Below are 11,626 nucleotides of genomic sequence, written 5' to 3'. Positions count from 1 at the left end.
CACAAACACACACAAACTCCATTGTACTGACCAAGATGAAACTCTAGTTGGAGTTCATTTGCTCTGTAACTGGGCGCAGAACTGCTTTGGAAACATCTTTCTGATGCTGTTTTCCTGCAAATGGCATAATGAGAAATAATAAGCAGGTGTTTCTGAACACAAACCCAGAACAGCAGGAGGGTAAAACTACTACAAATGAAGCAATTAAGTAACCACACTGTTCACTGTTTATTGACAACCTTTATTAGAGCTGACTTTGTGTTGTTGAGAGGCTTCCGAGGAAGTATAAATATGAATCAAAGTGCTACCCCACAGTAAGAAATCTTTATTTGCACAAAAGAGATACAAACAACTAGTATTTCAAAGTCCATCTTTGTTAGTACATATAATACCAAAAAGGCAAAAATAAACCAAAATGAAAGACTAGCAGCAAAAAAGAATTCTAAATCTCATTCAACACAGACTGTGTGCTTCTGTATTTCTCTAAGAAATAGATTATAAAGAGAATTCAATCAATTTATGTATGAAATATCCCACCAAAAATATAACACTGTGTAAAGAAACCTAGTAGTACAAACTGGGGGAGAGAGGGGATGAAGAAAAAGGATAAAAGAGTAGATGCACTATTAAAAATCTGAAGTGTAAACTTTGCTGCTGCTTTAAAATAAAAACCAACAAAAGTCACATGAGTATTTCCGTTTGGCTTAACTGCCAGGAAAATAAGAAAAGCTGATTTTTTTTTTTTTTAATTTTTTTTTAAAGTGCTTAACCACCATATCCAAAAGTAATGACTTTCAGACCTACTTAACATGAATGTGCTCAAAAAGCCACTGCTTACAGTATAAAAGCTGTCATTCTGAAATGCTGCACATACAAACTGGCTTTATCTGCACGAATGAAAGATTGCTTTGAACAGCTCTCAATCATATGATGTCCCAAATCAATGTAATGCTATTAGAGCAGGCAGCTGAGTAAGTCCCAGAAAGTTGAAGTTTAAGAATAAGAGATATAAAAAAATAATCTTTTTTTTTTTTTTTTTTTTTTTTAAAGGCAGCATGTCTCTCCCAGCCACAGGAAGGTAACTTTACATAATAAGCATGAGAAACAGTTTTGTTGTTGTTGACCCATAACAAACTGACTGTTGACCTAGTAATTCACAGGTTTAACAATGGGAGATTAATACTTCTACCTGACAAAACATGAAAAGACAATAATGTGGGTGGGACCAATCACTAACACAGTATTTAATTTTAAACTTACTGTCAACTTGACTTTAAAACTGATAGTACCATCCACACCAAATCAAGACAAAAAAAAAAAAAAAAACCACAAACCAAGAAACACAAGAAAACCGATTACTTGAAGAGCTTCAGGATTGTTCTGTTATATTGTTATGTATTTATTGGAGCCTTAGTGCAAAGGAAAAATTTAACATTCTAGGCTCCAAAGCAAGCCAGATACACAGGACTGTTTCAGAGGGGTTTTTTGACAGATGTCAGAAACACAGATTCCAAGAGATATTTAATTTTTTAGCTATAATAGCCATTGATTTTCATAACAATGTTACAAAACACATTTAAAAATAGGAGTAAGGACACTGCCATTCATTAACCTGTACAGCTATGTTTAAATCCCACCACTCTCCCAAATCAGGACCATCATCACCAAACTGAATGACTGTATTGCTGCAGTCACTGAGCTGTACACAGCCTGCCAGGCAGCACCATCCATCCCTGCACTTATTGTACTAATTTCTCCATCAGCTTTAGAATCCTGCAAGCTTAAATTTTTTTACATTCACTTATTTCACAGGTCTAATCTTTGAAAATATTTCTTGAAAGTCATTAATTCCCAACACAGTGTCTCATTGTCCATCAGGACAGTTTTTAAGTTAGAGAACCCCCTGGGTTCACCTACCACTAAAATACATTATTATCTAGAATGAGTAACTTTTACCCTATTAAGTTTCTGTAAACACTACTGTATTAAGCCATACCAAGCTCTACACCAGGGAATTCAGCACCTCCAGTGACTTGACTTAACCTCACTTTTCATTCAAAAAAGCACAAAAAAAAAACCCCAAAACAAAACCCAAACCAAAAAAAAACCCTCTCAATAATTAAAAAGGAAAGGAAATAACACAATAAACAGGCAAATCATGAAGCATTCAGTTACCCAAGCAGACATCTACAATAAGCCTCTGAAAATTAAAATTTGAAAAGCCATTATTTTAGTGGTAAACTGTGCAAATGACTAAACATGCTGCCTGCTTCAGAGATAGCTGAATACTGTAGTCATCAATGATTATTATTCATGTCTAGCACTGGCAGTTCTGTTGCTTTTGTTGCTGGCTTTGGACATTATATATTACCACTTCCTCTGCATATTTCATGTCTGTCTGTCTTTTTTTGTTTCCCAAGCGAGACCAGCAGCATGACTTTAGAGGTATAAGAAAAATGGGAACTTTTCTTTTTAAAGGTTTCCTGTCCATCCTGAGTCTGGCAAAACCGAGTATTACGTGGAACTAAACAATGTTTCAAGCAGAAATATCAAATATTATTTCAAGTTGTCTGACAATGAAAATGTCCTCAGAAAGGTTCAGAATCTCAGGTTTCTGTGAAACAAATACGATAAATTAAAGAAGGGGAAAAAATGTGCAAGGAAAGCATAACTGTTCTATTGATGAGAAATACAAAAGCTTCGGAACAGAAAAACACCAGCTTCAGCCCAAGACTGAATAAACACAGATTTTTTTCAAAACCAGAGTCCATACAGTGTCACACAGCCCTGCCTTGTCATGTTGGTTAATATCCTCGCTTAGAAGTCAGACAGCATTTTGTTTAACTTGTGTTGCTCTGTATCATTACACTAAACCATAATTAACTCCTCTTTTGTGCCGGCCTCATTCCAACACAATTGTACCCACTGTATACCAGCAGCAGTTCTCAGGTTTTGTTTTGCAGCTCAGCTGTATTTTTCTTGGATGTTCACAAGACTGGCATTTGACTGGATGCGCTTGGCTAGAAAGGGAAAAATTATATGAAAATTAAACACAAAGAATTCCACAAAACTAGTCTCTCCACTCCCTCTATTTATCTGACAGACTTGCAAACAGCTTTCTGTTCACGTCCAGAAACTTTAATGAAAAGATATGGCTGAAGCTCTTTACTACCCTTCTTCAGGGGACAGCAGCAGCCTAATAGTTGCTATTAGTGCCGTCAGCACAGCTGCAGGCAGAGCTGGCTGGGCCCCCTCTCCCACGGGAGCCAAGAGAGTCCCTGGCACCACCCAACTCCAGCAGCAAAACGCCAGCACCAACACTTACGCAAAATGAGGATCCGCTTCTTCTGCTTGGAGTGAAGGAAGCTACTAAGATAAAAAACTATAGGTAGGAAAAGGATAAAGGATGAAACTGCAATCACTGGGACTGTATCACTGCAGGGGAGGGAACAGTTGAACGTCCTGCTCCAAAGCTTCCGAGTGATGTTCATCTAAAAGAAAAACATAAGCAAGCTGTGAAAGCGAGGACGTGCGTTTCTGCTGTGCTGCACAGCAAACACTCGGGTCTCAAGACACTCCAGTGTTCAAATAATACCTCAGAAAGTAACATTTTAAACAGATCCACTCCCCGCCACCCCTCCCCACCCCGGAAAATCCACGGCAATGCAGAAACAGATAATTTAAATGGAATCAAAATTTCACATCAAAACTTTTGCAAGCTTCAAACCCAGACTATGCTCGGATACACTGTAGACATTCCCACATGCCTGTTTCCTGGAGAACTCACTGGCTGCCTGTCATCCCATCCTTTTGACAGCACTCTTCTTTCCCAACCACTTAAAACCCCACAGCATAACCAATCTTTTCCTACACACACATATCATCAACGCTGAGGACCCCTAGAAGCATCTGCTCTAATAAGGAATCAGTTATTAGGGAACAATAGCAGTAAAGTTTCACATTAAAAGCCAGAAGAGTAAGGGTTTTTTAATAATTTTTTTTCTAGTCCTTTGTGGTAATGAGAAATAGAAGTAGAGCCACTTAAAAAAATGGAAAGCACCCCAGTGATGAGGAGCTTGTCATGCTCCTGCCACATTGACTGAGGACAGGACCTAGCAAGACAGCCCTACCAGGATGTCCCATCAGCCTGACAAAGGCACTGCTGCCAGTACCATCCCACACCAGAAAGAAAAAGGCCATCTCTATCAAGAAAAGCACAAGTGTCTCAGATTAATAAAGAACTCCCTGACAAGGTCCCCCTGTTGAGTATCAGTAGATACTTACTGCATCTTCCACATCAATGCACAAATGCGTGGGGTGCCCAGACTCCCCACCTTGCCTGTTCAGCCTCTGCAAGTTGTTGTAAAGGTCATTCAGCATTCTGTAGGTTTCGTTGCAGTTTTTACAGACTTCTGTGTAGTTATTTGGTGTCAGATAGATGGCTTGTCCCTAGGGTTATAAAACTCTGTATGACTGCTGGTTTAAGGCATTACTTAAAAAAATAAAATAAAAAAAAAAAAAAAACCAAAACCAAAAAAAACCTTTCCAATTCGAATCAAGTTAGAACAAAATCCAGATTTTTATTATATTTGACAGAGTAAAGGCTCAGATGGAAAACTCATGTGAGAACCCAGGAGAAGGGATTCTACTTCACTGGGTATGGGATCCATTTCCTGCAGGTTCTACAGCTCAAACTGCTCTTTGAACCAGCAGCCTTTTTATGCAAACGCTTATTTTTAAAGTTCCCAGGAAAAAAAAAAATTACTAGTAATCAAATGTTATTCTGAAACCAGAGATATCTGGTTCCTTAACAGTTTGGGGTTTTTTGTTTGGCTGTACCTAACAACTGTTGGTATAGCTCAGCAGTAGCAACCTAACAGGGACAGACTGTGCAATAGCAAGTTATCCTTTTCACTTGCAGCCTTCACCACCCCTGAATGCCACATGACACACTTGAAAACAAAACCACAATCTCTAAAGATACTCCAACCCAGAAAAGCTTGTACCAACTACCCACCTACCCCTGGGTGAAGTCCTAGTTCAGACACTTAAAGTGATTGACAGGCCTGTTCATGCTGCTCCTGACCAAGGCCTGTAAAGGCACATTTCCTATAAATCATTAATAATTAAAAAAAGCAGGCAGTTCCCTCAGATATTGTCCCATGCCCATAGTTTCCCACTTTTATTACTGAATGATCCCTGAACTTGGCCATTTTTCTGAAATGACTGAAATGGATACATGCAGTTTCTTAGGCTATTCAGGGCATTTTGTTTGAGGACAATTACTACATTTATTTCACTAAGTTATATTGTTTTTGCAGTATAGACAAACCTTACCAATAAATTTACTAATCAAAAGAATTGTTACAATGATTTAAGGTATCATGTCTTTCTAGTCTATATTATCAAAAGGTTATTTAAAGACAGAATTGTTAAGTCAGAAGACGACAATTGCACAAAGACAGAAAAAGACAGCATGCAGACGTGCCATTTTTTACTATATAATTACAAACTATTGTGAATTCAGAAATTCTGATGTGAAGTAGCACTACAATTACATACAAAATGAAGTCAAGGTGAATATCAATTAGAATTAATTTTAGGCTCTCAATCTGTAAACATCCGCATTTTTCAGATCATTGCTTTATCTGCCTAAAATTCACAAACTCACCAGCAATTTATTTGCCTAATCTGTATCTGCAGTTTGTTCAGCATAAATAGGATTTGTATAGCAATTAGAAGATTTAATACTTCTCTTAAATACACAGCATAAATACCTGAAGGTTATTTTCAAAACATGTCAGAGATTTATTGAATAAATCCAGGAATTCTACAGTAGAATTTGATAATCCCTCACTGTTGTTCTTTAAACAATCTGTCAAAGAGAAAGAAAAACATCAGGATATTCTAATTTCTAACATTTCCATAGCTGACAAGCCCCAGACACTCCTCTCCTGCAAAAAGAGCTCTCGACTGTAAAAGACAGGTCTAGTCAACACTGCAGTTCCCTCATCTGCCTGCCATTGATGTCTCAGACCTGCTGACCTAACTCTTCATCGAGAACAGATTTCAGAATTAATTGCCCTTGATTAAGTGAAAGATGAAGACTATAATCAAGAGCTTTCTGAAGAGGGGGTCTGAATTATCTTTGGACTTTAAGATAAAACAAGACATTACTTCTATTTTCTAGCCCACAAATCCAGCTTTGCCCAGCAACAGTAACAGGCATTATGAAAAAGCTGAAGCACCAGCAGATGAAACAAACCTGAGAGCACCCAGGAAACAGCTAGACCACGAACACAACAGTAGAAGTCAGAGTGTAGTTTATTAATATTTAAGAAAAGAGATGACCATTTCACCAGCTTTAAGCAGAGCTCTGGGGCTTCTCTCACAGTCACAGGCTCAACCCTATCAGTATTACTGATTCTGCCCATCTCATCCCACTTCAGGTGCTCTAACCAGGCAGACCCTTGAAAACGACAGTGGTTTGGCAATTTAAATGTTCAGCAACAGCACCGTGAGAGCAAGCCAACACCCTAGAAAATTCTGAAGGAAAGAAGCACTGACAGTATTGAGGGTGAGCATTCTGCTAGACACAGGTCAGAGGCTGCTCAGCTGCCCCTGTGCTGCCTTTCCATCCTTCACACCATTTCCAGCCTTCATGCTGCCCAGGCTCACAAATGAAAGCTGATTCTCAAGGCACTCTGCAACAAACCCAAGGTCTTTAACACTCAACTCCATAGTGCTGTTCCCACTGTTTCCTAGTGCACTTATTAGTGTAGTGTCCCACTTCCCACACCAGGGGAATGGCAAAAAGCCATAGCTTGATTCTAAGTGTGGCACAGCATTGTCAGCATGAGGACAGAGAGACAGAGGGATAGATTTGGACATCCTCTACCCTTAGAATGAAATAAAAAGCATGGCTGGGGAGGCAGATACTGTTCAGCATGTAAGCATTCCAGACTCACTAACTTTATTAACAAACATGGAAAAGCTTCTTATTTAAGGTTTTTCAGAAAAGGGAAGACTGGGGAAAAACAGAAGAAACCACAAAGAAGCAAAGCAAAGTCTCCAGCAGGGTCTGTACATCACAGAGAATCATATCATGACTACCTTTTGAGAGAACAGCAGAAAAATAATTATCTAACAACTAATTTTCCCAACAGACTAGTGCCCTCAGATTTTGGTAGTATCCCTTACAAAATACAAAGCTCTTGTACAGCTCTTTGGAGCTGCTCTAGTTTAGGATTTCTGTTACACTGCCTGTAACTAAACAAATACATACAATTCTGATCTGTGCAATTTTTAGGGGCACAGTTAGGCTAAGTCATAACAGTAGCATGAAAGCTACAGAACAAGTCACATACTTGCACAGTTGGCTGCCTCCCAGGTTTCGTTAAAGAACTCTGAAAGGGTCACAACTATCTGCAGTCTGTCTGAGGTCAAGATGCTTTTGGCACAATTGTGGCTCTCAGAAGAATTCTAGAATGAAAAAAAAAAAAAAAAGAAACAACAAAAAAGCAATTGTATGTTACAAATACAAAGGGCAAATTTTTAAACATATTTTAAGCAAGCACAGTTAAACAATCACATCTCATCACAATGGTATTATTTATTAGGCAGAGCAAAATTGATGGAACAATAAAAAAATCTTTTGATCCTCCAAATCATACTAAAAGCAACACAGCCTGCTAAAAATGGTCTTTGAAGACCTACCAGGACTGCATGCAAACCAGTCAAAATGAGACTGAAAGAAAGAAAAAAATAAGCAAGCAGAGATGGGGCCTCCTCTGCCAGGCAGCTCATAGTCATCCGTTTCAGGGCTGCTGCCCCAGAACCCAGCTCAAGGAAAGAGAGAACAATGTTAGACCACAGGAATATTTGAAGGAGCTGAACCAACAAACTGGCCTCAAAATAAAACCAAACTCAAACAACAGAAAACAATGTCCAAAACCACTGTATCAACACCAAACTTCCCCCGGATGCAGCGATATCAGGAAGGCAGTCCTCTGACAAGAACCAGCCTCTCCCCCAAGCCAGGTTGAGCTCCCCGTGTCCCCAGATGTAGGTACCAAGCTCACCTGGCCTTAGCAAACCACTCAATGCACCCTATCCTCAAAGCAAGTACTGGCACAATTCCTAGAGCAACTTACTCTCTGAATCAAGCTAATAAAAAAAAAATGCAAAGCAACTATAAAAGCTATTACAGAACAAACAGAAAGCATCCCTATCAGAATTGTGAACAATATTTTTCTCCTTCAAAGCTTTATTTTTCTTCTTCAAATCACTGATGTGAAACCATGATTTCCAGTCAGCTGACTCCTCTGCTCCTGCTCCTGGTTCCTGGCTGGTAAATTGACTTAAGCACTACTCAAAATTGCCAAAGCTGCCAAAAGCCTCTTTGATCAGTGACGCTGGACATACACGACAACAATCCCTTTAATGAGAAACCTGTTCCTTACAGGGGTTTGTGAGAGATCCAGTTACTGCCTCTCTTCGTTAAAACAGGGTGGGGTTTTTTTTTAAATAAAATGTTTCCCTTGGAGCCTCAACTGCAGAAGTCAAATATTGCCACATCTGGTAACTCCTACATTCACCCGCTTTCATTTCTACTAAATTACAAACAAGTATGCAAGAGAGTTGTTTATGCGGGAAACTCTGGTTGCTTCATGAAGGCCTTTAACTGTGAAACCTCCTCCCCAGCTCAACTCTACAGTGGGAAAAAGCACTTTAAATCCAAAATTGAATTAATTAGACCTATACAATCCTTTAAATATGTTTTATTTATTTGTATTTTATTCTTTAATTGGCATAGGTGATTTTTCATTTTAGAGACGTCACAAATTTAACTCGGTTGCTGCTCTCACGCTGCACTGTAACTACTGTAGGATGGCAAAGATAAAAACATCAGATTTCTGATTTGTGACTATGTATTGAGGCTGCAAGAGATCACCTCCGATGTTTGTTTGGTTAGTTAATCCACACACAGAAGGAAAACCAAACACTCTCTAACACAGAAGTGTTTTCCAGACCACATAATGGACCAGTCCTCCCAGACTGCAAATACTCAAGAACATCAGCTGCAATGAGTTTATATATATTTTAGGTACTGGGATATGTCTGGCAACCTAATCTTAGCCAAAACATCACGCTGAGAGTACCCAAGAGAATCACACACTCAATTTTTTCCTCACTTTGACATTACCTAGTCACTGCTATGACACAGCTTCCCTATGAAAAACAACAAACAGACTGCAAGTTTGCAAACTAAACCAAGAGCCCACTGGCTGGGCATCTGTGCTGGAGAGCACAATCATCAAATGAACGTGCATGTGCTTTTCCAAGACAGCCACTGGGGTGCTGAGGGGAAACAGGCTGAAAATGCAGCAGAAAAGACAAAGTGATACTTCCTCACCTAACAGGCAACTAAGATGTGAAATGGTTTGCAGCAGGACACTGCAGCTCCAGAAATTTACCTGATAACAGATTTTTCTTGTCAGTGGTGATTCTAAACATGAACGTAGAAAACCCAAGACTAGAAGCACACACTGCTATAAAAACACTCACTGCCTCTTACCAGGGCACTCACTTCTAGCCATCACCAGAGAACAAAGTTCCTGCTGTCTGATCCACTACTGTCATCCTTGCATTATCCCAAGGACCTTTACAAACAGATGAGAAGATGCAAAGCTACTCATGAACCAACACTAAGAAAAAAATCCAACACTAGGAAAACAAAATTATCAAGAGCCTGGAGGGTGTAAACAGAACACCCAGCTACAGTGAAGGCTTTCCAGTGGTGGGGTCCACATACTTCAGCCACAACTCGGTACTTCTAGTTTGCTGTCCCACACTTCACCAGCTTTGGAGCTAAGACACTGTGACATGGCTCCCCACAGTCGAAGTGCACACTTGCCACTGCTTCAGAGACCATCAGTTTTTCAAGAAGAGGAAGGCAATTAAACTCTGTCACTGTTCCTCATTAGAAGCTATACAACAAAGACCTGCAAGCCAGAGTGCTGCTTTAGGTACTGCTACATCAGCAAGAACAACTCAAGTTCTTCCACTTGGAGAGAGCAGCAGTTCTCTTTCTGCAGATGGTTTTTCGGCGATGCTTACCCCTCGCCATGCCGGCATCTGAACTGCACTGACCATGCCACACCACCAGCCAGCAGAAGGCAGCCACTACAGGCAGAGCTCCTTCCCTAACATCCCCAGCCTCCGTTCCAACACCCTACGCACCCGGTGGGGCCTACAGCGTGGGAACTGACCTTCGCAGGCTGGAGATCCGCTCACCCAAAAACACAAGTGCCTTGCTCACAGAATTAGTGCCACCGGTGCAGGCACCGGCCGCGCCCAGACCCGGCCTAACCCCCTCCGCAAGACGCCGAGCCAGACACCCGCTGTCACGCCGCAGGGCAGGGCGCAGCGTCAGCGTCTGAACGTTCGGGTACAGGCCCTAAAATGACTGGGAAGCCTTCAGGAAACAGCCCAGGCCCCCACACACCGACACTGGGGCGCGGGCAGGGCCGCACGCCGGGCCCCTGCCCCCGAGGCAGCCTCGCACCACCCTTCGCCCGCCCGGAACCCTCGGACGCACCCCGACGGCGCGGGCGATGCTGCCGTACTGCGCCAGGAGGTGCTGGTAGTGGAGGTGACAGGCCTGGCAGAGCCGCACCGGGCGGGCACGGAGGCCCAGGCAGCCCGTCAGCGCCGCGCTGCTATTCGCGAAGGCGGTGAGGAGGCGGCTGCACTCGGGCTCCAACTCGGGCAGGTCGCCGGGCAGCCCCGCGTCCCACAGCTCCTCCGCCAGCTCCTCCGCCTCGCCCAGCGCCTCCAGCGCCAGGGCCCGACGCGGCTCCCCGGCGACGGGGCGGAGGGCGAGCGCTAAGGCGGGCAGGAGCGGCAGCAAGAAGCGCAGCGGCGCCATGGCGGCCGCGCCGAGGAAGCGGAAGAGCGGCGCCGGCTCAGGGACCGCCTCGGCTGCGGGAAACCGCGGCTCATTGGCCCCGGCGGGAAGAGGGCAGGGAGAGGGGAGGAGACGTGACCGGCGAGGGGCGTGGGTATGGCGGCGGGGCCGGGAGGGGAGTGGCCAGACTCCGTCCCGGGGAGGAGCGGTGGGGAGTCCCTGGGCCTGGGTGTGAGCAGGGGGTGTGGTGACCCCGGGGAGGGTGTCTGGCTAGGGACACGTTCTGCTCCATGGAGCCTCTGTGCCAGGTAATGCTCTTTTCATCCGAAAAGGAGATTTAACAGTATCCCGCGCTGCATCAAAAGGAGCATGTCCGGTAGCAGGTCGAAGGAGGTGATTCTTCCCCACTTGCTCCTCTCTCCTGATACCCTACCTGGAGTGCGGTGACCAGTTCTGGAGCTCCCAACACATGGAGGAGCATGGAGCTGTTGGAGCGAGTCTAGAGGAGGGCTACAAAGATGATGAGGGAGCTGGTGCACCTCTCCTGCACAGACAGAGTGAGAGGGTTGGGGTTGTTCAGCATGGAGAAGGCTCTGGGGAGACCTTATAGCAGCCTTCCAGTACCTGAGGGGAGCTACAGGAAAGCTGGGGAGGGACTTTTTACAAGGGCATGTAGTGACAGGGCAAGGAGTAAAGGCCTTAAACTTGAAGAGGGTA

General features: G+C 43.0%; 1 protein-coding gene across 1 annotated transcript; it reads right to left on the bottom strand.

Moving 5' to 3' along the window:
• Positions 1-220: 220 nt before the first annotated feature.
• Positions 221-10,969, bottom strand: OSTM1 (osteoclastogenesis associated transmembrane protein 1). Its single transcript, XM_071741219.1, has 6 exons — positions 10,601-10,969; positions 7,368-7,482; positions 5,778-5,875; positions 4,285-4,449; positions 3,326-3,491; positions 221-3,020 (listed from the first exon to the last, which is right to left on the bottom strand). The coding sequence occupies exons 1-6, from the start codon at positions 10,928-10,930 to the stop codon at positions 2,965-2,967; spliced, it is 930 nt and encodes a 309-aa protein (XP_071597320.1). The 5' UTR covers positions 10,931-10,969; the 3' UTR covers positions 221-2,964.
• Positions 10,970-11,626: the final 657 nt, after the last annotated feature.

This window comes from Heliangelus exortis, chromosome 3 (assembly GCF_036169615.1).
Source record: "Heliangelus exortis chromosome 3, bHelExo1.hap1, whole genome shotgun sequence".
Classification (NCBI taxonomy): domain Eukaryota; kingdom Metazoa; phylum Chordata; class Aves; order Apodiformes; family Trochilidae; genus Heliangelus; species Heliangelus exortis.
The sequence above is the reverse complement of the archived record's forward strand: the minus strand, read 5'-3'. Positions and strand labels throughout refer to the sequence as shown.

Excerpts from the sequence above, each read along its gene's own strand:
- OSTM1 (XM_071741219.1), bottom strand. The coding sequence starts at position 10,930 with ATGGCGCCGCTGCGCTTCTTGCTGCCGCTCCTGCCCGCCTTAGCGCTC. Across the intron at positions 7,483-10,600 it reads GCATCGCCCGCGCCGTCGGG|AATTCTTCTGAGAGCCACAA; the intron begins GTGCGTCCGAGG and ends TTTTCATTCTAG. Across the intron at positions 4,450-5,777 it reads GTTTTGAAAATAACCTTCAG|GGACAAGCCATCTATCTGAC; the intron begins GTATTTATGCTG and ends TTATAACCCTAG.